The sequence below is a fragment of the Crotalus tigris genome, unplaced genomic scaffold (assembly GCF_016545835.1).
Source record: "Crotalus tigris isolate CLP2741 ecotype Arizona unplaced genomic scaffold, ASM1654583v1 scf7180000018354.2857554, whole genome shotgun sequence".
Lineage (NCBI taxonomy): Eukaryota > Metazoa > Chordata > Lepidosauria > Squamata > Viperidae > Crotalus > Crotalus tigris.
Window position 1 is genome coordinate 2066623 of NW_024096961.1, and position 22008 is coordinate 2088630.

A 22008-nucleotide genomic window follows, 5' to 3' on the forward strand; every position below is an offset into this window, starting at 1 on the left:
TATATGCAGTAAGTTTAATTTTGGAGAAAATTCGAAACTAAACCAAAACTTAACTAAACTTCTGTTTAGTTATATATGGTTTTTATTAAAACCTTTCTGCTAAAAAATTTGAATTTATTAAAACCTTTCTGCTAAAAAATTTGAATTCTTATCCAAAATGAAAAAAAATATTCCCTTCAGTTTATAGTCTTGCCAACAATTTACTGCACCTTTATAAGATCTATACAAGATTTTTATTGGAATTGATGGCACTGATGTAAAAAGATACATTTCCTATAGCGTTACTTATAAGCATCCCCCAGGCCACTGTAGAAATTGTTAGTTCCATCAAAACCTATTTCAAATAAAGCCTGATGTATTTTTGATATTATAGCTTTAGGTTCTATAAAGAAATTTTTCAACATTAGTCTATTACCTATCTCCATCATCCTTATTTTGCAATTATAAATGATTTAACAATACAGAAGTGATGATATCTTATATTTTCACTGTTATTTTGGTCCAAATTATATAAAGTATCGTGTTATTATAAAAATACTTTCTTCTATGAAGGCCTTTTTCCCTACATTATTTCAATTGTATGGATATGTCTTGATTTAAAACTTAAATTCTGATTAACACTTAAACAGATACCTAAAATAAATCCTGGAAACCTTTTCTCTACATTCATCACATGACTTATATAAAGTTGCTATTGAGTTCATTTGTTTTATGAAAGTCCACTTGGAAGGGGAAAAAAACAGATTTAAATTCTTACCCAAGAACTGAACATTCTTCATCTCAATCCATTATTTGTTGTATTATAAAAGAAATACTCTGTATTAACTGAGCTACTTGCTTATATAAACAAGGTATGCCCCCCAATTCTACCAATTTGAGGTAAGCATGAAATATTGCTTTTTATTATATTGTCACTTGATTTAAACAATATAATAAAATACTTTTTTTCAGTTGGTTAAGAATTGTTCCATATTTTCATGTCCTTTCTTAATTTTTTAATATAGATAATTATTTTTTTTCATAGAACTATAATTATTATTGAATAGCTTATTATAATTATATTATAATATTCAATTATTACTGAATAGCTCTTGGATATATTACTCTGGATATTTAAAGATTTTGTATTCAAAAGCAACTTGTAAAATATTTGATATAATTGTTTGCTTACTGTATGAGACTGAATTTGAATATTAATGATTTTTTTTAAAAAAAAATGGATTATTAAGCATAGACTCAAGCAAATTTTTGATCTTTTTTTTTCATAAACTGCGAGTATGTGAAGCATCAGAAAGGGTCATATTTATATCAACAGCAAATAAATCCAATAGATAATTTTTGTCCTCTTATTTGTTCTTTGATGAAGGCCATGAGGAAATGAAGAATGACATAATGACACCTTCAAAGGAAAAGGATTAGGGAAGCTGGGATCCTTTTTCACTTTTAAACAGAATTTGTGGTGAATATTGAACTGTGAGATCTGTTCTAAAATTTACTGAAATCAGGATGCACATATTTCTTTTAGTGTTTCAGTATTGAGCCATCCATTACTGGAAAAAAAAAACCTGAGCCGTTTTTTTTCTACTTATTGCTTTCTGCAGATATTTGCAGACCTAATTTTCAAACCGATGAATAAAAAAATGTTATTTTGTATGACACATGCCTGCTTTTATTTGCAGAGGAAATGGTTTCCAAGAAATCCTCTTCTTCCGCAGAGTCCTTCAGCATGGTTTCTCATTCTGTGGAAATCCCTGCAGGAGAGAGCATTCCTGAATTCACGGAGAAGCCTCAGACATTGACAGTTGCTGAAGGTAATCTCTCATTCATCCTCCATATTAAGCTTCCTCAATGTAATATTTGCAGATGTATTACACAACAACTGCCGCATTTATGTTCAAGAAGAAAGGATAAGTAGCCTTTTTCTTAGGTAGAATACCAAGATTTCCAGCATTAATCTCTCTATCACCACCACAGAAACTCTCCTACAGCTGAATTTGGATGTGAATGTTAATGGGCAGAAAATTGGGAAGGTGGGGATTCGAATGAAGTCACCCAGGCAGAAGCATTCCACGTGGTAACTTTTTGATGTAGGCTCGACTTGAATATTCCAAACATCTCACTATGAAAAGCTGGAGCTGGTCATATGAAAAAAACACAACAAAGTATTCTCAATCATTTTTCTTCAGTAGAGAATACTAAATTGGCTGGTTGGTTGGTTTGTTGAGTTTCTAGGCTGCTCATCTCCTAAGCAACTCTGGACAACTTCACAAATTAAAAGAACGCACAAAAACAATCCAAGCGATAGTATAAATTCCAGTTATATGTTATCCAACTGAAAGGAGACACTGCAACTGTTATAAATATGAGTCATTTGCCAAGCATCTGAATTTTGATCACTTGACCACGGGGATGCTGCATTGGTCATAAATGTAAAAAATGGTCATAAGCAGTGGTGGGATTCAGCTGGTTCGCACCACTTCGGCAGAACCGGTAGCTAATTTTTTATTGCACAGGCCCAGAATGGACTTCTGGAAGCGGCATCCACACAGAGAACCAGTTGTTCACATATTTGAATCCCACCACTGGTCATAAGTCACTTTTTTCAGTGGTGTTGTAACTTCAAACAGTCACTGTTGTAAGTCGAGGACCACCTATTGAAAAAACAGACAAATCAGTCTGTTGCAGCATCTAACCTCTCGTTGATCCCACTTAGTTGTTAAAGAAGGAGGGTGGGAGCATCACAGGTTGAGGCAGCCTGCAGATTGCCCCCAATTGTGCAAATCTGGTACATTCAAAGTCATTTGTTGTTCAAATCTCATTCTGTGTTGCTTGCCAACAGGAAATAAAGCTGTATTCCGAGCCAAAGTGATAGGTAACCCCAAGCCCAGTGTTACATGGAAAAGAGAAAGTGGGGTGCCGCTCAGAGAGGGATCAAAGGTATTTTTTGACAGCATCAATAAAGAGTACATCCTCAAGGTAAAAACATGTGGCTTTTAAAAAGTTGCTCCTCTCTTTTGCTTCCTTCTCTGCCTTGCAAAGTAACACTTTTTTAATTTTCAAGAGTGATCTTCAACACTGCAGTTTTCATTAGCATTATATAGAAAATATGGGACAGAATAAGAACATTTTAGTAAACCCTGGGTACTGCATACACTAAATATGAAAAAAAAACAACCACCTGGGATATGGAAAGTGTTTGTGTCATATTTAACGGAACACTTTATTTCAAGAGAAACGTTCCATTTCATATTATTTATTTATTATTTAAATTTATTATAACTGCCCAATTTGAATGGACAGCCTTAAGATGTGTAGACTTCTTGCTTGCTGTGGAATTTTGGGAGTTGAAGTCCATACACCTTAAACGTATTAAGTTTGAAAACACTGCTTTAGAGTCCTCATTATCTTTTATTTCATTTCTGGTTTTAGTTTTACAAATTCTGCAACATTTTGGATCAAACACTATATTCTTCCTTGTACAATCTATTCCAATATTCTCTTGCTCTTTCTTCTCAAGACTGAAATCTTTGCTCTGTAGCTTTCCTTCAGAACTGCCTTTGTTCAGCTCTCTTTCTCTCTAGGTCAGAGGGGGGGAAAAAATCCACACAGCAAATGCCCAAATATTTTTTAATGAAACAAAGTATGGATAAAAGATAGAAGTCCAATTGTGAACTTCATCCCATTTTCCTAATTAAGGTTCCTCTCTTTCTCTCTATAATTTCAGATGTGGTCTTACAAAACATTCTTGCATGTTCACTCCTGTTTTCTACACAGGAAAAAAGAGTCTTCTTTCTATCATCTTATTAAAACTTTCTGTAAATTCTCCTTTGTTAAATTGAAATATGTCCACTCTCTAAGCCAGCTTTGCTGGCTGAGAAATTCTGGGAACTGAAGTCCACAAGTCTTAAAGTTGCCAAGCTTGAGGACCCCTGCTCTAAGTGCTACAGACTATGCCCTGTTTGACTCCAGAACAATAATGGTGCTTTCATTTTGATCTGTGTTGCTTTTTCATTGCAGATAAAAAATCTCACAAGTGCTGATGCTGATCTTTACAAGTGTATGGTTTCCAACAAGCATGCTGACATTATCTATACAGTATCCCTGGTTATAACTGAAGGTAAACAAGAAGCACAAATTCAGAGCTGGAAAGAAAAATAATATCCCATTTTGAAAATAGAATAATCCCTGTAGCTTTTCCTTGAATAAAGGATCTAGATTCTAGATGCTCCGGGGGCAATGTATAATAAATGGGGGCAATGTATAACAAGTGGGGGCAATGTATAATAAGTACCACACATCTTGGGCCCATAATTATGCAACAACTCCTCTCTCTGCAACTTAACCAATTCTAGATGTGTTGGAATTGATACTCCCTTCAATTATGCTGGCTGAAAATTCTGGAAGTAGCAATCCCAAAGTATCTAGGAGGTGTTGGGTAACGAAAGACCACCATGAGATATCCAAAGCATCTACATCTTGTTTCCCTTACACCTTGGCAACTCTAAGATGTGTAGACTTCAATTCCCACAATTCCCCAGCTAGCATCATTCATTCAGCATGCTGGCTGGCTGGCTGGGAAATTCTGGGAGTTGAGGTCCACATGTGTTAGTTGGTAAGATTGAGAAACCCCGTCTTATACTTTTGGCAGCCTGGACTAATCTCTTTCTCTGTTTTCATGATTTTCTTAAAGGCCAAGAAAAGATGGATTTAAAAAAAATGCTGAAAAAAAGGTGAGATGCTTTCCGTCTCTTACCTTTAGCCAAACAAAACAGTCATATCCGATAGGATCACAGAAAAGTCTTCAGTCCCAATGGGGGAAAAGCAGATAAGGTTGAAGCCATCTGGCTCTCTTTCTCTTTCCTATATTCAAACCTGAACATCCAGATTTGTAGCATCCAACATAGTCCCTTATGTTTCCTGAAAAAGCCATCAGTTTGCACCAATTTCCCCATTTGCCCAGATGTAATGGGATTGAGAAAACCTTGGGAGACTGACAGCCAAGACAACAGTAAGAGAAGAGATATCTCAGCCCACAGAAGGAATGGGAGTAGAGAAAGCATCTCAGAAAGGATTTTCCCTAGTTCTCTGGAGAGTAAAAACATCAATCCCCTGGGATACTACAATCCCCTGGGTCCCAGAGAGATGGGCAAAGTTGAGCTGTTCCCAAAAACCTTATTATATATTGAGCCTCCTTTCATCCTAAATAGTAAATAGTAAAACATATATAAAATGAAGAGGTAACTAAGGGAAAGAAACACAGTTTGGTGTATTGGTTAAGGCAGCTGGCTGGAAATCATATAGGCCAGTCACTTCTCTCAGCCCTCGGAAGCAGGCAAGATAAAAACCACTTCCAAGATCTTACCAAGAAAACTGTAGGAGTACCTAACAAACAAACAAACAAACAAACAAACAAACAATACGCCAACTCTATGGTAAAAATGCAAGCAAAGGTAATCAACTCAACTTAGATTGCCTGGGCAACCAACTAAGTCTTGAAAAGATTTTTGGGAGCCAATTGAATTTCTCTCAGACAGTTTCTAAAGTAAGAGTATCGGGGCAGGCAAGGCTTCTTTTGCCCAATTTAGTCTAGTGGGGTCCATTCTTACAGTCTCAAGGAACCCTTCTATGCGGTTATGAATATAATCAGGGAAGAGGAAACTGATTAGAATTGTTTTTTTTTTTATTTATTAAAAGTTTTATAAATTTTACAAAAAAGAAAAAAAAAATACAAAACAAGAGACAACATATACAAAAAAAATGAAACTAAACAATACATATATATATAAAAAAAAAACCCCCCACCCCTCCCAAACCCCCCCCCCTCCCTTCCCCCCCCCCTGAGCTTCCCAGAGCAGAATATAGGCTTAAGAAGTAAAAATAAAAATTAAATTAAGAACTTTATATTTATATATATAAAAAGATTATCTATAATATATATGAAAATAAAACTTATGAAAAAACTATATAATATTTTTGTATACCCAATCTAAATTGTATAAATTTTATCCATTTATCCCAAACAGCAAGAAACTTCTCTTGCGTTTGTTGCTTTAAGAAAGCCGAAATCTTTGCCATTTCCGCCAGATAAGCTACTTTAAGAAACCATTCCTGCAATGTAGGCAAAGATTCCTTCTTCCAATATTGTCCTACTAACAGCCTAGCGGCTGTAATCAAATTTAACATCAAAACAACCTCCTTTGTATCACAATCTGTAACAATACCTAACAAAAATAATTGCGGAGTAAATTTTACCCTCCTTCTAAAAATTCTCTGGATATTCCACCATATTTTGATCCAAAATGCTTTTATCTCTCTGCATGACCACCAAATATGATAATAGGAAGCCTCCTTATAACCACATCTCCAACATTTGGGTTGCACGTCAGGGTACATATAAGACATTTTTTGTGGATCAAGGTGCCATCTATAAAACATTTTATAAAAATTCTCCCTTAAGTTCTGTGCTTGTGTAAATTTGACATTTCTCACCCAAATATTTTCCCAGGTGTCCAATGAGACTGGCTCACCAAAATTCTGCGCCCATCTTATCATACAATCTTTAATTAGTTCCGTTTCTGAATCCAATTCAACTAAAACCGCATAAATTCTCTTAATGTGGGTTTGTCTTGAATCCTTCACTTGCTTGATAAGATTTTCATCTTCTCTAAGAAAACCCACCTTACAATCCATCTTCCATCTATCTAGTAATTGCCTATATTGGAACCAGGAATAAATAAAGTTTTCTTGTGCTAACTCTTCCCGTGATTTTAATTGCCAGTTTTGTCCATCCCATTTAAGTAACTGTCTGTAAGACACCATATCCATTTTAACCCCTCTTTTTATTGCTTCTATCGCATGCCAAGGTATAGCCCATAATGGTACTTTGAAATCACTTTTATAATATTTTCTCCAAATCCTAAGTAAAGAAATTCTTAAGATATGAGATTTAAAAGCCCAATCCATTTTTTTATTGAATATTAAATAGGCATGCCACCCATAAAGTAAATCCCATCCCTCTAGATAAAGTATCTCAGAATTTGTCAAATTTACCCAATCACTGATTAGTGTTAAAACCACCGCGTCATAATATAATTTCAAATTTGGTACCTTAAGTCCACCCCTCTCACGGAAGTCTTGCATAATTTTAAACTTAACCCTTGGCTTTTTCCCTGCCCAGATAAATTTATTAAGACCCTTCTGCCACTCATTTAAATTAATCTCATTTTTCAAAATTGGTAACATTTGAAACAGAAAAAGAAACTTGGGTAAAATATTCATTTTTATCACTGCAATTCTTCCCATGAGGGATAATTGCAACTTTTCCCAATTCTTCAAGTCCTTCTGTACCCTGACCCACAACCTTTCATAATTATTTTTAAATAATTTTACATTAGAAACAGACAACATCACCCCCAAATATTTTACCTTATTAACAATCTCAAAACCCGTCAGGTTACTCAAAATCTGCTTCTCTTGACTAGACATATTTTTAGGTAAAATTTTGGTCTTATTTACATTAATCTTAAAACCCGAGACCAAGCCATAATGATGAATCAACTGTAATAAGTTTACTACAGAATAATCAGGTTGCGACAAAGTAACAACCAAGTCATCCGCAAAAGCTCTTAACTTATATTCTTTTTTATTAACATATATTCCTTTAATTTCCTGAGACTCTCGAATTTTGATCAATAATATTTCCAATGTTAAAACAAACAACAATGGCGATAAAGGACACCCCTGTCTAGTACCTTTCTCTATTGTGAAAACCTCCGAAAGACCTCCATTAACAATAAGTTGTGCTGTTTGTTTTTGATATATTACCTTAAGGGCTTGTAATATGTTTTCACCAAAATTCATTTCTTCCATTACTCTTAGCATAAAATGCCAATTCAATTGGTCAAATGCTTTTTCTGCATCTAAAAATATGAGCCCTGCAGGAACTTGGTTGTTCTTATCTAAGTATTCTAATAGATTAATAATTTGTCTAACATTGTTTTTCATATACCTTCCTGTTATAAACCCTGATTGGTCTTTATGCACAAGATGATGCACCACCCTCATAAGCCTATTTACCAAAATTTTTACAAATATCTTATAATCCACGTTTAAAAGAGATATAGGCCTATAATTTTTTGGTAAAGTAAGATCTTGATCCTCCTTTGGAATCAATGATATAAAGGCACTACGCCATGAAGGAGGAATCTCTAAACCCTGTAAGATACCATTAAAAAGATCATTTAATGGTTGGATCATCTCCTCCATTAAAGCTTTATAATAAACAGCTGTTAACCCATCCGTACCCGGTGCTTTCCCTAATTTCAATTGTTGAATTGCTGAGGCAATTTCCTCCTTAGTAATTAAGCCATTAATTTCATATTTCTGATCCTCAGTCAGTTTAGGAAAACTAGCCTCAGCTAAATATTTATTTATATCTAACAATTGTACATTGGTAGATTTATATAAGTTTTGATAATAATCCAAAAAAGATTTTTTAATTAATTCCTTCTGAGAAACTAGTTTACCCTTGTAATTTATTTTCTCTATTATTCTCTGTCTCTGTTTCTTTCTTAATTGATAAGCCAACCATCTCCCCGGCTTATTAGCATTACAAAATGTATTTTGTTTCATAAATAATAAGTTGGTTGCAGCTTGATCTGCTATCAACATATTAAATTGTGACCTTAATAACTTTACAGATTCTTTAGTACTTTCATCAGAAGGATTTAGAATCAAAGCCCTTTCTTTTAATTTAATTTCATCTTCAAGTTCTCTACGTTTCTGAATCTGATTTCGCTTATAAAAATTATTCATTTTTATCAAAACACCGCGCATAAATGCTTTACCTGCATCCCATACCATTGACATTGAAGTCCCCTTGTACATATTCAAAGCAAAATAGTCCTTTAAACACTCCTTTAATTTTTGAACATTCTTCTCTTGTCTAATAGAATTGTTTAAAATGGCAGGAAGAGCCTTTTTGTGCTGGAAAAGGACTTCTAATGTCATCTATAGCCCTGGGATGTTCTAGTAATTCCATTCAGGAACTTAACCCATCCTACTAGGCTTAGTTTTTTGAGATTAGCCAAGTGCTGATACAGAGGTGGGTAATACATAAGAGCTTTTCAGCAAATTTCATGAACCACGTTGCCTCAAGAGGCTTTCCATGATGTTTTAGTAGGTGGCATCAAAATAATGTAGAGAATAATATTGTAATTCGGTAGATTTGGGGGGTCAAAGTTCTTGATGAAATTATTAATGGCTTTCCATTCTCTCCTCCTATAGCTAAAGATGGAATTGTAACTTTGGCCAGAGGCAAGGGAGAAGAAGGGATTCCACATAAGAATTCAGAGAGCTGTAGTTTTTATGACCAGTTCATTGACCTTGTCCGTCTGTATGTAGGGGGCTTCCCACTCCAAAGAAGGAGAAAAAAGTGACTGATGAAAAGGAAATGCTGGAGATTCTCGCCTCGGTGCCTAAGAAAGACTTTGAGAAGGTCTGCATGGAACATGGTTTCACTGATTTTCGAGGACTTCTTAAAAAGCTGAAGGAGATGAAGAAAAAAGAAGTTGAGGTCAGTCATTTATCCATCCAGACCTTGGATGCTTGAGTTGCCTTACATGTGTGTCATCATTTAAATGTTGGGCAATAATTTTCTTTTAAAAGGATATAGATGTTGTCTGTTTGCTATGGGAAAATGATTTTTTTTCCCTGACCCTGTAATCCCTTTCATTGGAGTGGGGTTGAGGCGACTGAATGGAACTGAGCATTTACTGACTGGGTGCCCTTCCTGACAGATATGTGGAGTTCACAGCAGATATTTTCTCTTTGCACCCAGATAGAGAAACATCTGTCGCTGCCTAGGATTGAACTCTCAACCTTCTGAGTGTGAAGTTTGTTCTTCCACTTGGCGCAGAGTTTGTCTCAGTTGATGTCAGGATAATTAAAGTCTCCCATTACTATTGTGATGTGCTTCCTACATACCTTAGTTAGCTGACTAGCAAAAAGTTCATCTATTTCCTCTGTTTGGTTAGGTGGTCTATAGTATACACCTATGACAATGTCATTCCCCCCCTCTTTTATATTGACCCAAATGCATTCGAGACAGTTTTCATCATTATCTATTCTTATATAGAGAGCAACTCCACCTCCTCTTTTATTTGGTCTGTTTCTTTTAAATAATTTAAATCCCTGTAGCTGTGTCTTCCATTTGTGGGTTTCATCCCACCAAGTTTCCATAATGGCATCATTAACATTGTTACTAAAACAAAACAAGTAAATAAAGCTTTATTTTGGTCAAAGATCAACTTTATATAACAAAAATAAAAACCCACCAACAGAGATGCAAGTAAAATAGCAATGCTATAATTAAGTTATCAAAATAATCAAGTAGCAATAGCACTTAGAGTTCTATACCGCTTCATAGTGCTTTACAGCCCTCTATAAGTGGTTTACAGAGTCAGCATATTGCCCCCAACAATCTGGGTCCTCATTTTACCAGACTTGGAAGGATGGAAGGCTGAGTCAACCTTCAGCTGATGCGAATCAAACTGCCAAACTGCTGGCAGCCAGCAGTCAGCAGAAGTAGCCTGCTGTTCTGCATTCTAACCACTGCGCCACCGTGGCTCTTATGTGATATAAAGGAAATTTGATTTGGAATTTGATATTCCAAAAGCAATCCAAAGAGTTTGATACACAACAAATAGTGCAACAATACAAAAGATATGCATGAAACGTCTGCCAGAATATATTTGTTGGCTTGAAGATGCTGAAAGATTATTAGCTACTGATTCTCTGTTATATACACAACAAAATACAGGATCAAGAGACTAATGGTCAAATCCATATATCCATCATGAGTATTACACAAATTGCAATAGGTAAATGGAACAATAAATAAGGTTAAAAATAAATATTAAAAAATAGCTAAAGATTGACCTCTTTTTATGTTTCAGGCTATAAAGATTCTAAAACCCTTAGAAGACGTTTCTGCTAAAGTGGACTCTACAGCGATCTTTGATTGTATTCTGGAACTCAGGGATGCCAATATGAAGATGATGTGGCTAAAAGTAGCTGAATTTTTCTTTATTATAGCTGAAATGAAAGTTGGTGGCTGAGAGCAAGGGGGCTCTGTAGGTTTTGTCTACAGCAAGATGAGCCATCTCTTCCATTCTGGGAACTGAATCTGGTGCTTGATTGTGTGTTAGAAGTTGCATCAATGTTGACAAGTAGCACAATATTCCATCCATCATACATACACTTTCACAATTACTGCAGGTCAGAAAGCCTTATCCCAGTGATGGCGAACCTTTTAGAGACCGAGTGCCCAAACTGCAACCGAAAACCCACTTATGCATCATTGGATGCTGGGTGGGTATGGCCCATTGGCTGGGTGTGGCCAATTGGGTGGGTGTGGCCCATTGGGTGGGCGTGGCTGTGGTGGTAACAGTAGACTGGGTGGGACTAAAAAGTTCAATCAATCAATTCCAACTTTGCAAGATCTTTTTTTCCCTGCGAGAAGTTGAAATTGACTGATTGATTGAACCTTTTTTTTTTTGCACACGACGGCGGAGGCCTAAAGCGAAAAGGTTTTATAAAACCCAGCTGATGGCCTAGGACTGAGGCGATGGCGTGCGTGCCCACAGAGAGGGCTCTGAGTGCCGCCTCTGACACCCATGCCATAGGTTCGCCACAACTGCCTTATCCCATTGTGTCCCAGCATCTCTTTCCAGGTTTCTGTGAATCTGTTATGAAGACCAATGGATGACAATCAGCTAAAGCAAATTTGCTAAGATAGAAAACAAAACCTCATTTTTGAGGATAAGGGATAAGGCTTTCTGGCCTAGCAACAATGCTATCAATCACTGCTTTCTCCACAACTAATTGTTGTCAAGGAGCAACGATACTAAGTAAGATCAATGAAGGGACTGAGTTAAGTATCTCCCCCCTACGTTCATTCTCTCCCTACCTCCTGAGCCTGTTAGTTCTTCATAAGGCCCTGAAGACATGGCTGTTCTTCCAGGTGTTTGGACCAAGCAAATGTTGATGTGGTTTTATCCAGGAGGTATTGTTTAATTGGAGCATCATGACTTTGTAGGTTTGTGATGTTTTGAATTCTTGTAAACTATCCAGAGTCATTGCCACGAGATGGATGGCTCTATCAATAATTTATATAAACAAACTTTAGCCTGATCAGATAAATATGCAACCAGTGGACACAGCTGCATCTTATAGGCAGTAGGTGATACAGCCAGGGCCAAATAGGGGCTTTGGATTGTCCAGCTTGTGGTTTAAAGCCACCTTGATGAGAAAATACTTCTGCAAGGAAGTTAAAGTCAAGAGCAAGAAAATTTATATTCTATGAAAAGATGGGGCAGGGTGGGAGGATTAGTTACAATGTAATGCATAAGATAAAGGAGTCCCTGCAGATTTTACTCCGTTAGTCATTGTTGACTAGCGGAGTAAAATCTGTTTCAAGGCCATTGAGCCCTGTCCGAAGACATTTCCGTAGTCATGTGTCCAGCATGATGTCATGGAGTGCTGGTACCTATTTATCTACTCACATTTACATGATTTTGAACTTCTAGGTTGGCAGGAGCTGGGGGGAGGACAGGGGCTCACCCCATCACGTGGCACTTGGGTCTTGAACCTGGGCTGCCGGCTTTCCAACCAACAAGCTCAGCATTAACCGCTGAGCCACCTCATTGCCTTTTTGTAATGCATGCCCAGAGGAAAGTGCCCTGGATTTTGTTTTGTTTTGGTTTTTTTGTTTTCATTTTACCTGCTTTGCAGAATGTGCTAGCTATGATATACCTCTAAAGCAGTGGTTCTCAACCTTTCTAATGCCGCGACCCCATAATACAGTTCCTCATGTTGTGGCGACCCCCAACCACTTATACATCACTGGGTGCCAGGGGCATGGCCAAAGAAAAAGGGAAAAAATGGTGGACAGCCTTGTTTGGCGACCCCCATGAAATGGTTGTTCGACCCCAAATAGGGTCCTGACCCACAGGTTGAGAACCACTGCTCTAAAGTAATTATTGCTTTATGAAATGTCCAGCTGAATCCATGCATTAATTTTCGAATAAATGTTCACTGTTTGGAAATTTGAATTTTACTTACTTTGAAGCCAGTTACTGAATGTGCAATTTTTACCTGGAAGTTGTCATTGCTCAATGAGACATGATAGCCTTAATAAGACAGAACATTCTTGATAAGAGCTCAAAGAAGTATTGTTCTATGAATTTATTTCATACTTGAGGGTGCCAATCATAAAAGAAGATGATTAATCAGGTGGGGTAGAGATAATAAAGATGATAGAGATATATGTTTTAATAACAAATGTTTGCCTTTCAAAAACACCACATTTTCTTCTTTCTAGGGTCAAGAACCCCTTCGTCTTCAATATTCTTTAGGAAAATATGATGCAAAACAGATAGGCACTAAGTTTCTGCTTCACATCTTTAACGTCAATGAACGTGACATAGGTGTCTACTCTTTTGTTGTAGGCGATAAAGTTCTCTCTGCAAATTTGCGTGTAATCGGTAAGTTTCATATCTTTCATTTAATATGAGGATGATGAAAGGTCATGGAAAGTTTGGGGTTTGTCATCAGGGACATCACAAATCTACTAGAGAGTTTAATATTTTTTTAAAAAAGGAAACATATTATACCAAATATCACAAGCTTTTGAATTTTGACAGTCTAGATAAACTTCACAAGCTCTGGGAGAAGCGAAAAATGTCAGGAGAAGGGAAGGTTGGAGTGGGGAACATGTAGCTCCCAGGCCAGGCACATGTTGTCCAGTCCTGCTGCAGAAATACAGGTAGTCCTTGACTTACAATAATTCATTCAGTGACCATTCAAAGTTACAATGGCAATTTTACAATTTTTCACACTTATAACCATTGCACCTGATCAAAATTCAGATGCTTAGCAACAGACTCATATTTATGATGGTTGTGGGGTTCTGTGATCACCTTTTGGGACCTTCTGACAATCAAAGTCAATGGGGAAGCCAGATTCACTTAACAACTGTGTTACTAATTGAACAAGTGCAATGATCCACTTAACAACTATGGCAGACCTTTTGGGCTCAGTTGTGTTCGTATGTCAAGGACTACCTATATGCAGAACTGAGAGACAGAAACTGATACTCTGGTCTGTGTTTTAAAAGTTCTCCATCAATCAGCATCAACATGACTAGTGGCCTTCATTGTGAGTTTTATCTTCTTTTGGCAGATGAGCCCCTAGTTTTTTTGACAGACCTGCAACCCATGAAAGTAAACGAAAGGCAAACTGCTGTGCTTGAGATCCGCCTTTCTAAAAAGGTCTCCAACTTTGTATGGAAACTGAATGGAAAAGAGCTGAAGCGGGATGACAAGTATGAGATCATCACCTCTGAAGATGGCTTGACTCACACTCTGAAAATTAAAGATGCCCGCCCGAGTGACATGGGAAAGGTCAGCTTTGAAACTGGAGGCCTGGTGACAGAAACAGAGCTTTTCATTCAGAGTAAGAGATGCTGGGATTAACTATTTCTTAATGCCTGAGTTTCAGGCAAGCAACTGATGCTTTACCTATATTAAAGGGATGCTATTTAGTACTGAACTGAAGATGAAAAGAGGATACTTCGTCTTCTTTTTCTGATAACTCACTTGTTCCTATTTTTACCTCAAGTTTGGAACTAAATAGCAGATGAATCTTTCATTTTAAATAGCAGATTAATCTTTGGCTTTACCAACTACAGGTATTCCTCGACTTACAACAGTTCATTTAGTGACTGTTTGAAGTTACAGCAGCAGTGAAAAAAGTGACCTACGACCGTTTTTCATACCTACGATCGTTGCAGATCCCCGTGGTCACATGATCATACTTCAGATGCTTGGCAACTGACTCGTATTTGTGACAGTTGCAGTGTCCCAGGGTCATCTGATCCCCTTTTGCGGCCCTCTGACAAGCACGGTCAATGGAGACACCAGATCCACTTAACAACCGTGTTACTAATTTAACAACTGCAGTGATTCACTTAACAAAAGTGGCAAGAAAGGGCAAAACAGGGCAAAACTCACTTCACAAATGTTTCACTTAGCAGTAGAAATTTTGGGTTCAATTGTGGTTGTACGTTGAGGACTATTTGTATTACTAATTAAATCACATGACAGTGAGAATGGAACACTGAATATCTAGAAGAATTTGTTGTGTAATAGAATGTATTCAGAGGTAAGGCATAACAGAGAAACAAAAGCACGATGGGAGATGGGAAGATAAGATAATTTGTGTAAACCATATTTTATGAACTTCAATGGGCAATAGAATTGCTTTTCGCCTGATGACTCTCCATTTTAATGCTGTAAAATGCAGTACCCATCAAAAGACTGATTTCAAGATGATCTGTTTTTCAACATGGTTTCATTTTCCATAGCTCCACATAATAAGGGGGTATATGGAGTTCAGAGAAAAAGATTATCATTGGAGAACGCTTTAGAATGGAATGGAATAGAATAGAATAGAACAGAATAGAATAGAATAGAACAGGCATGTCAAACTGCCAGCCTGCAGGCCAAATATGTCACACCGAAACCATGCCCACCCCATTGCTGGCAATGGGGAAAAAGTCCTGATACGTCATGTGACGTCACGTGATGTCGCGAGTATCACATGCCTGAAATAGAATAACAGAGTTGGAGGTCATCTATAGTCCAACCTCCTGCTCAGGCAGGAAACCCTATACCATTTCAGACAAATGGTTGTCTAGTCTCTTGTTAAACACTTCCAGTGTTGGAGCATTCACCGCTTCTGGAGGCAGATTGTTCCACTAGTTAATTGTTCTAACTGTCAGGAAATTTCTCCTTAGTTCTAGGTTGCTTCTCTCCTTGATTAATTTCCATCCATTCACAATACCCAAAACTAGAGGGGATTTAGCAGTTGACAGGCTTGTTCTCAGTTCAGAGGCAACCTTGTGAGAAGATCTCAATTGGACAGCCCAACTGGAGTGACTTGGATGTATGATAATCTCTTTCTAAAGAGATTGTAGTTCAGGATTCAACTCCATCTGAAACACTGTCCTGTTCCAAACTGCTAATTCATATGGATCCAAGCAATTGTGCCATACAGCGATGACAGGTTTTATTGCTTTCCACTAGAGCAGGGGTTTTCAAACTTGGCCCTTTTATGACTTGTGGACTTCAACTCCCAGAATTCCTCAGTGTGCTTGGCTGAGGAATTCTGGGAATTGAAGTCCACAGGTCATAAAAGGGCCAGGTTTGAAGACCCCTTCACTAGAGTTTTGAAAGAGAGTCTTAAGGAAACGTATGCTCAGCATTCTAATGCCAGAACTGTTCTAAAGCTTATTCTAAAGAGTAGTTACACATTTTAATTCTTAAGCATGATTGCTACATTTGCACTATTGTTTCCCGCAGCACACACAAAAATTTTAGACAGACGCATACAGCCACAAATATAGAGTACAGTTAGGGAGACCTTATTAACTACTGTGCCATTCAGAGATATTTGTATATTCTTTTTGCTACAAAAACCGCCCATGTTTTCTGAATGAATATGGAGATGCCCTAAGGCTAGATAAAAGATTGCAAGTATGCTTTTGGTTTTTTAGAGAAAGCAATAGTATTTATGGGCAATAAGACCATTTTAAGATTGCACATTTTCATAAATTGCTTCCCCATTTCCAAGCCTTGGGCACTTTTCCATTTCTTACTTTGCTGCACATCAACATGCTGCTTGTAGCTACCAATCTTGATTCCCATAGATCAGTGGTAGCGAACCTATGGCACGCATGCCCTCTCTGTGGGCATTCACGCTGTCGCCCCAGCCCTGCCTCCCCCCCACGGCCCCATCCTCACCAGCAGCCCCCCTGGAGGAGAGTCGCTCCCGGGCGTGGCCTGCACGGAGCAGCGCAGCCAAGGACATAGCCAGGCAGCAGGGACAAGACTCCGCCCTTGTGCCTCATAGCGTGCATGCCCACAGAGAGAGCAGAGTGCATGGCTGCCATGGTGCTGCAGGGCTGCCTGGGCGATCTACTGCGGCGGGCCAGAGAGGCGGTGCATGGTCCTGCGAGTGGAGCAGGCGGCAGGCAGGGGCGGAGCAGGCAGGACAGGAGGCAGAGCGGGGACAGAGGGTGGTTTTGGGGCACTCGGTCTCTAAAAGGTTCGCCATCACTGCCATAGATGATTTGCATAGCATTGTATTATACGTAACCAACATCTGTCTTCTCTCGCTTAAGGAACACCAATTAAGTTTGTCAGAAACCTGAAGAACGTCCGAGTCAAGGAGAGAGGCAAAGCTTGCCTGGAATGTGAGCTGACTAGTAAAGATGTGAAGCTGAAATGGATGAAGAATGGGAAAGTGATTGAAAGAGCCTCCAAATTTACTATGAACCGTGAAGGAAAGATGGCAGAATTGATCATAGATGATGCTGAACTAAGTGACTCAGGAGAATATATGGTAATTGCCACGCAAGAAAGTGACCCTACAGAATACTACAGCAATTGCAATGTAACTGTGGAAGGTAAGAGGGTCTAGCTTGAGAGGATGCTGTGTGCTTTGTTAGCAGCCTTTGTTTACGAGTAATAGGTTTTGAGTGGAAGAGAATGACAAGAAAGTTGATGTGGCACTGGGCAACTTTCAGTCTCAAGTCACAGATGACTCCAGTTGGTTCAGGAAGGCCCAGCTATATCCCATGTTCTTTTCTGCATAAAAAAATTCAATATCTTGATCTAACTCTGGGCTCAATGCTTTTAAATTCTTTGCTGCACTCTAACATCCTGGAAGACGGCTGCCTGACATACCGGAAGTGGTATGGAGACACACCAGGTCCAATAGCTTTCTCTCAATTAAGTTGCACTAGTTTAGTGAGAGTTATTTTTTTCCATGCTTATCTCATTCTTAAATGCATGTTTGGCCTTCTAATATCTCTCCTCCTCCAATACTCAGAAAGATTTGCTACAGTTAAGAGTGGTTTATCAGATGTCCAAGCAGCTACAGGAGACCCAGCAGAGCTCTGTGTTGTCCTGAATGATGAGAGAGTGGAAGGTGTGTGGCTGAAGGATGGCAAAGAAGTAAGTGGTGAAGAAACTTGAGCTTCCTAAAATCATAATACTCATATCTCAGGGCTCAACTGAGGACTCTTATGGGATAATGGGCATCATGCTAAATTAGGATGCTTAAATATGTCCCACGGAGACCTGAGCCTAATAGTCATGCAGAGGTTCCTGTTTCTGATTAGATTTTGAGACGTGTTTTTTTTAAAAAAATCTTTCTGCAGATCACTGATATGAGAGGAATCCTGATTGTCAAGCAAGGAGCTGTGCACAAATTGATCATTGACAAGATGGGTGAGGAATATGAAGGGAAGTATACTTTCAGAGCAAAAGGGGCAGAAAGCGAGGCCACCGTCAGCATTGCAGGTACGGGATTCTTGCTGCTCTGGGGTTGTACAGTAATTCTCTAGAATTCTCTACTCTAGTCCTTTTCTTTAGCCACTTATTTCTCCATGTCTTCTTGGGCTTCCATTACAAAAGCATGGTAGATATTTACCTGGGTCAGTGTAGTTACCAAAATGCTATTTGATGCAGAATAATACAAAATTGTATTCATGTGTCCTGAGTAGTATGTGTTTTGCTTAGCCTGTAGTATGAGGCCAGGCACCTGTGGTTTATTCAATAGACCATGAATAAAAAAGTCTTGGGTTATCATTATGCATGAACCAGATCAAGAGAAACTCCACACTGTGTGAAATTTTACTGTGAAATCAATTGGCCTGATTTGTGGAATTCTTATTAAGAAATGGGCTTAGACAACTTTGACTTCCGTTCGTAAACTTTTCATGTTTTCCAAACATCTTCTTTATCTTTTCTTAACAGACATAGTATATTCTAGATGGTTTGTCTATTACAAATGTTTTTGTGCTGCCCAGTTCAAAAAATAAAAATCTAAGCATTTTAAAAAAGCAGTAATCCCTAATTAGAAGATGTTATACTGTATGAATTTTGGGTGGTTTGTATTATACTTTTTATGTCTTGGGGTTCGCGGCATTGAAGCGACACACACTCACCAAGTTGTAACCCAGTTCTTCTTTATTCATTCCATGTACCACTCAGTAACCCAACAGGCTCGCAGGCCTTTTATAGTTTCCCAAACAGCCTATCATAAATCTTCTTTGTTCGTGCCCTGCGCCTGCGCACAACGCCGGCGCCAACCAGTCTGGTCTCGGGCAGCTTTTGGGTTGCCCGGGACCATTTGCAACATTTCTGGGCCTGCTGAGCTGCCTCATCAGGCCCAGGACACAACACCCCTCCCCCCTAGATGAAACACACAATTACATTTGTTCCCTGGCAGGAAAAAAAAAGAATTCCCCTGCCCAGCACACAGGCAGAATATCTTTATAAAATAATAAGGTTAACTTAAACAAACCGCTCTCCAAAATTATCATTAGTGTGTTTATCTCTACCAAGTGTAGATCCCCATCACCCAGTTATAGACCAGCAAGGTTCCTTTGTGATGACAGAAACCTCAAATAATCTCCCAGATGCTTGGGAGGGGCCTCAGCCCTTTGGGACCTACGCAAGCTCAGGGAAGGTTCCTGACCTGTCAGCTCACCTGCCCGGCTAGGCAGACCAGGACTTTTACTTAATGGTGCCTGGCCTACCAGTCCGTCTGGTGGGCTCAATAGACCAGGACTTTGATGCCCATAAATGACAGGTGACCCCCATTGTGGTGGGCTGGCTGAGTCTTCTGGACTCCAGCAGGTTTCCACGGAGGGGAGAAAATTCCCAAGCCTAACGGTGGAGCGGAGGTCTCCCCTTCCACCATGGACTGCTCCTGGGAACTTAGTCCCTCAAACCCGTGACCAGTTTCGGACGTGACCTGCATTGCAGCTGTGCCCCAATAGTTCCAGTCCCCCATATAAGTGGCCGAGGTGCCAGAGTCAGGAGCCGCCTCTCTAGCAAACCCCCTCTCAGGAGAATTCTTGTTTGGCGCACTTGCAGATGTGCAGGCCACCCCCCAGGATGACTTCCTGTTTGGAGCACTTGCTGATGCGCAGGCCACCCCCTGGGGTGACTCCCTGTTCGGAGCAATAGCTGAATCATGAGGATGCCCTTGCTCCTCCACTGGGGCATCAACAGCAACCTGTGGAAATCCCCAAGCACAGTAAGACTGGTTCCCAGGATTTTGACCTGAAGTGTGACCTTGTTCCTGGGCCCCCTCCCCCCCGAGAGCAGAGCCAGGAGTGGAAACATTGGGGGACAACCACCAGCGCAGTTGGTTAATATGATGCCGAAGGACGCGGCCATCTCCCAAGGTCACTTTGTATGATAGCGGCCCCGAGATCTTGTAGACAACAGCTGTGACCCAGAGATGTCCAGGACCATAGTTCCTTGCCCAGACTGGATCGTCCACCTGAAGTCTCCTAGGTGTCCGTGGCTGTGACACCTGTGAAGCCACCCGGTCTGAGTGCAGTCTGTCCAACTTTGTGATGAGGCGGCGACCCCAGCAGAGTTCAGCTGGGCTCTTTCCAGTGGCAGTGCATGGTGTAGTGCGGTGTGCAAGAAGAAAATCTGCTAACCTGTGATGCCAGCTACCGTGCGTGATTCTTTTGAGTGGTGCACACCATCCATTCAGCTTGCCCGTTGGTGGAAGGGTGGAAAGGAGCTGACGTTGCGTGCCAGATCAAGGTGGCCTGAAGGAAAGCCTGGAACTCAAAAGAAGTAAATTGAGGACCGTTGTCAGAAACAAGGACATCAGGGAGGCCATGGGTAGCGAAGATTCCTCTCAACACCTGGATGGTCCTGGCAGTAGTAGTGGAGGAGACGGGTACAACCTCTAGCCACTTGGAATGGCTATCCACCAGGATAAGGAAGAATTGCCCCTGAAAGGGCCCAGCATAATCTAAATGTACCCTTGACCAAGGGGTTTGTATCTCCTCCCACCTGTGTACAGGGGCCTGAGGCATTTCAGGCTGTGATTATTGGCACACCTGGCACCCATGCACCTGGGCCTTGATAGCTTTATCAAGCTCCAGCTACCACACGCACAATGCCTGGATGTCCCTCATGCAGAGAGGACAAGACTCTAGACTTCAGTGAGGCTGGGATAACTACTCTACTACTCCATAATAGGCACCTCTTAAATGTAGACAGTTCATGCCTTCTTTGCCAGAAGCTTTGAAACGCAGCATCTGGAATGTGTCAGGCCATCCTGACAAGACCCATGTCAGCACACGTGTGAGTACATGATCTGTGGCAGTTTCTGCAGCCACGTCCCTAGCATTGAGGGGAGATTCAGGCAACTCCTGAAAGGAAAGAATATTAATAACAGGAGCAGGATCTGCCTCTGTTTGTTTGAGAGGTAATCTGCTGAGGCCGTCTGCGTGACCCATCTCTTTTTCCTGTTTGTGGATGAGTGTATAATTATCTGCTGACAGGAAAATTGACCATCTCAGCATATGTGGGGAAATAATGTGTGGTGTCTGTTTGTTGGTAGTAAGCAAACCCAGCAGAGGCTTATGGTCTGTGTAGACCGTGAAGTGGCGGCCATATAAGAAATCATGGAATTTCTTTATGTCAGCCACTATGGCCAATCTGAGCGTAATTCCACTCTGCAGATGACAGAGTCCTTGAATAGTAGGCTACAAGGACTTGTGTCCCATCAGCCTTCAGGTGGCTAAGTACTGCTCCCACCCCATAAAGAGATGCATCGCATGCGATGCATACAGGCAGTTGCTCATTGAAATGCACTAATAGAGCATTTGAAGAGAGCAAGGCCTTAACCTCATTGAAACTCCTGTCATGGACTTTAGTCCACTGCCATGGAGCCTGCTTGTCTAAGAGCTGGTGTAACGGCTCTGCCACTGCAGCCTTATGTGGGACAAATGCATGGTAAAAATTTAAGACCCCCAAGAAAGCTTGCAGCTCACTCTTGGATGTGGGCCTTGGGGCTTAGATTCAGCAGGGTGGATGCCTTGAGCATCAATCCTGAAGCCTAAGAAGT

General features: G+C 39.7%; 1 protein-coding gene across 1 annotated transcript in view; it reads left to right on the forward strand.

Annotated features, from left to right (window-relative positions):
- The window catches only part of IGSF22 (immunoglobulin superfamily member 22), a 53064-nt gene that overhangs the window by 6970 nt on the left and 24086 nt on the right, over nucleotides 1-22008 (forward strand). The window contains exons 3-13 of the mRNA XM_039350780.1: nucleotides 1680-1811; nucleotides 2840-2976; nucleotides 4018-4117; nucleotides 4691-4730; nucleotides 9403-9574; nucleotides 10956-11069; nucleotides 13382-13544; nucleotides 14242-14514; nucleotides 17243-17527; nucleotides 17953-18077; nucleotides 18284-18425. Coding sequence (XP_039206714.1) covers nucleotides 1680-1811; nucleotides 2840-2976; nucleotides 4018-4117; nucleotides 4691-4730; nucleotides 9403-9574; nucleotides 10956-11069; nucleotides 13382-13544; nucleotides 14242-14514; nucleotides 17243-17527; nucleotides 17953-18077; nucleotides 18284-18425 — 1683 coding nt within the window. The remainder of the gene's footprint in view (nucleotides 1-1679; nucleotides 1812-2839; nucleotides 2977-4017; nucleotides 4118-4690; nucleotides 4731-9402; nucleotides 9575-10955; nucleotides 11070-13381; nucleotides 13545-14241; nucleotides 14515-17242; nucleotides 17528-17952; nucleotides 18078-18283; nucleotides 18426-22008) is intronic.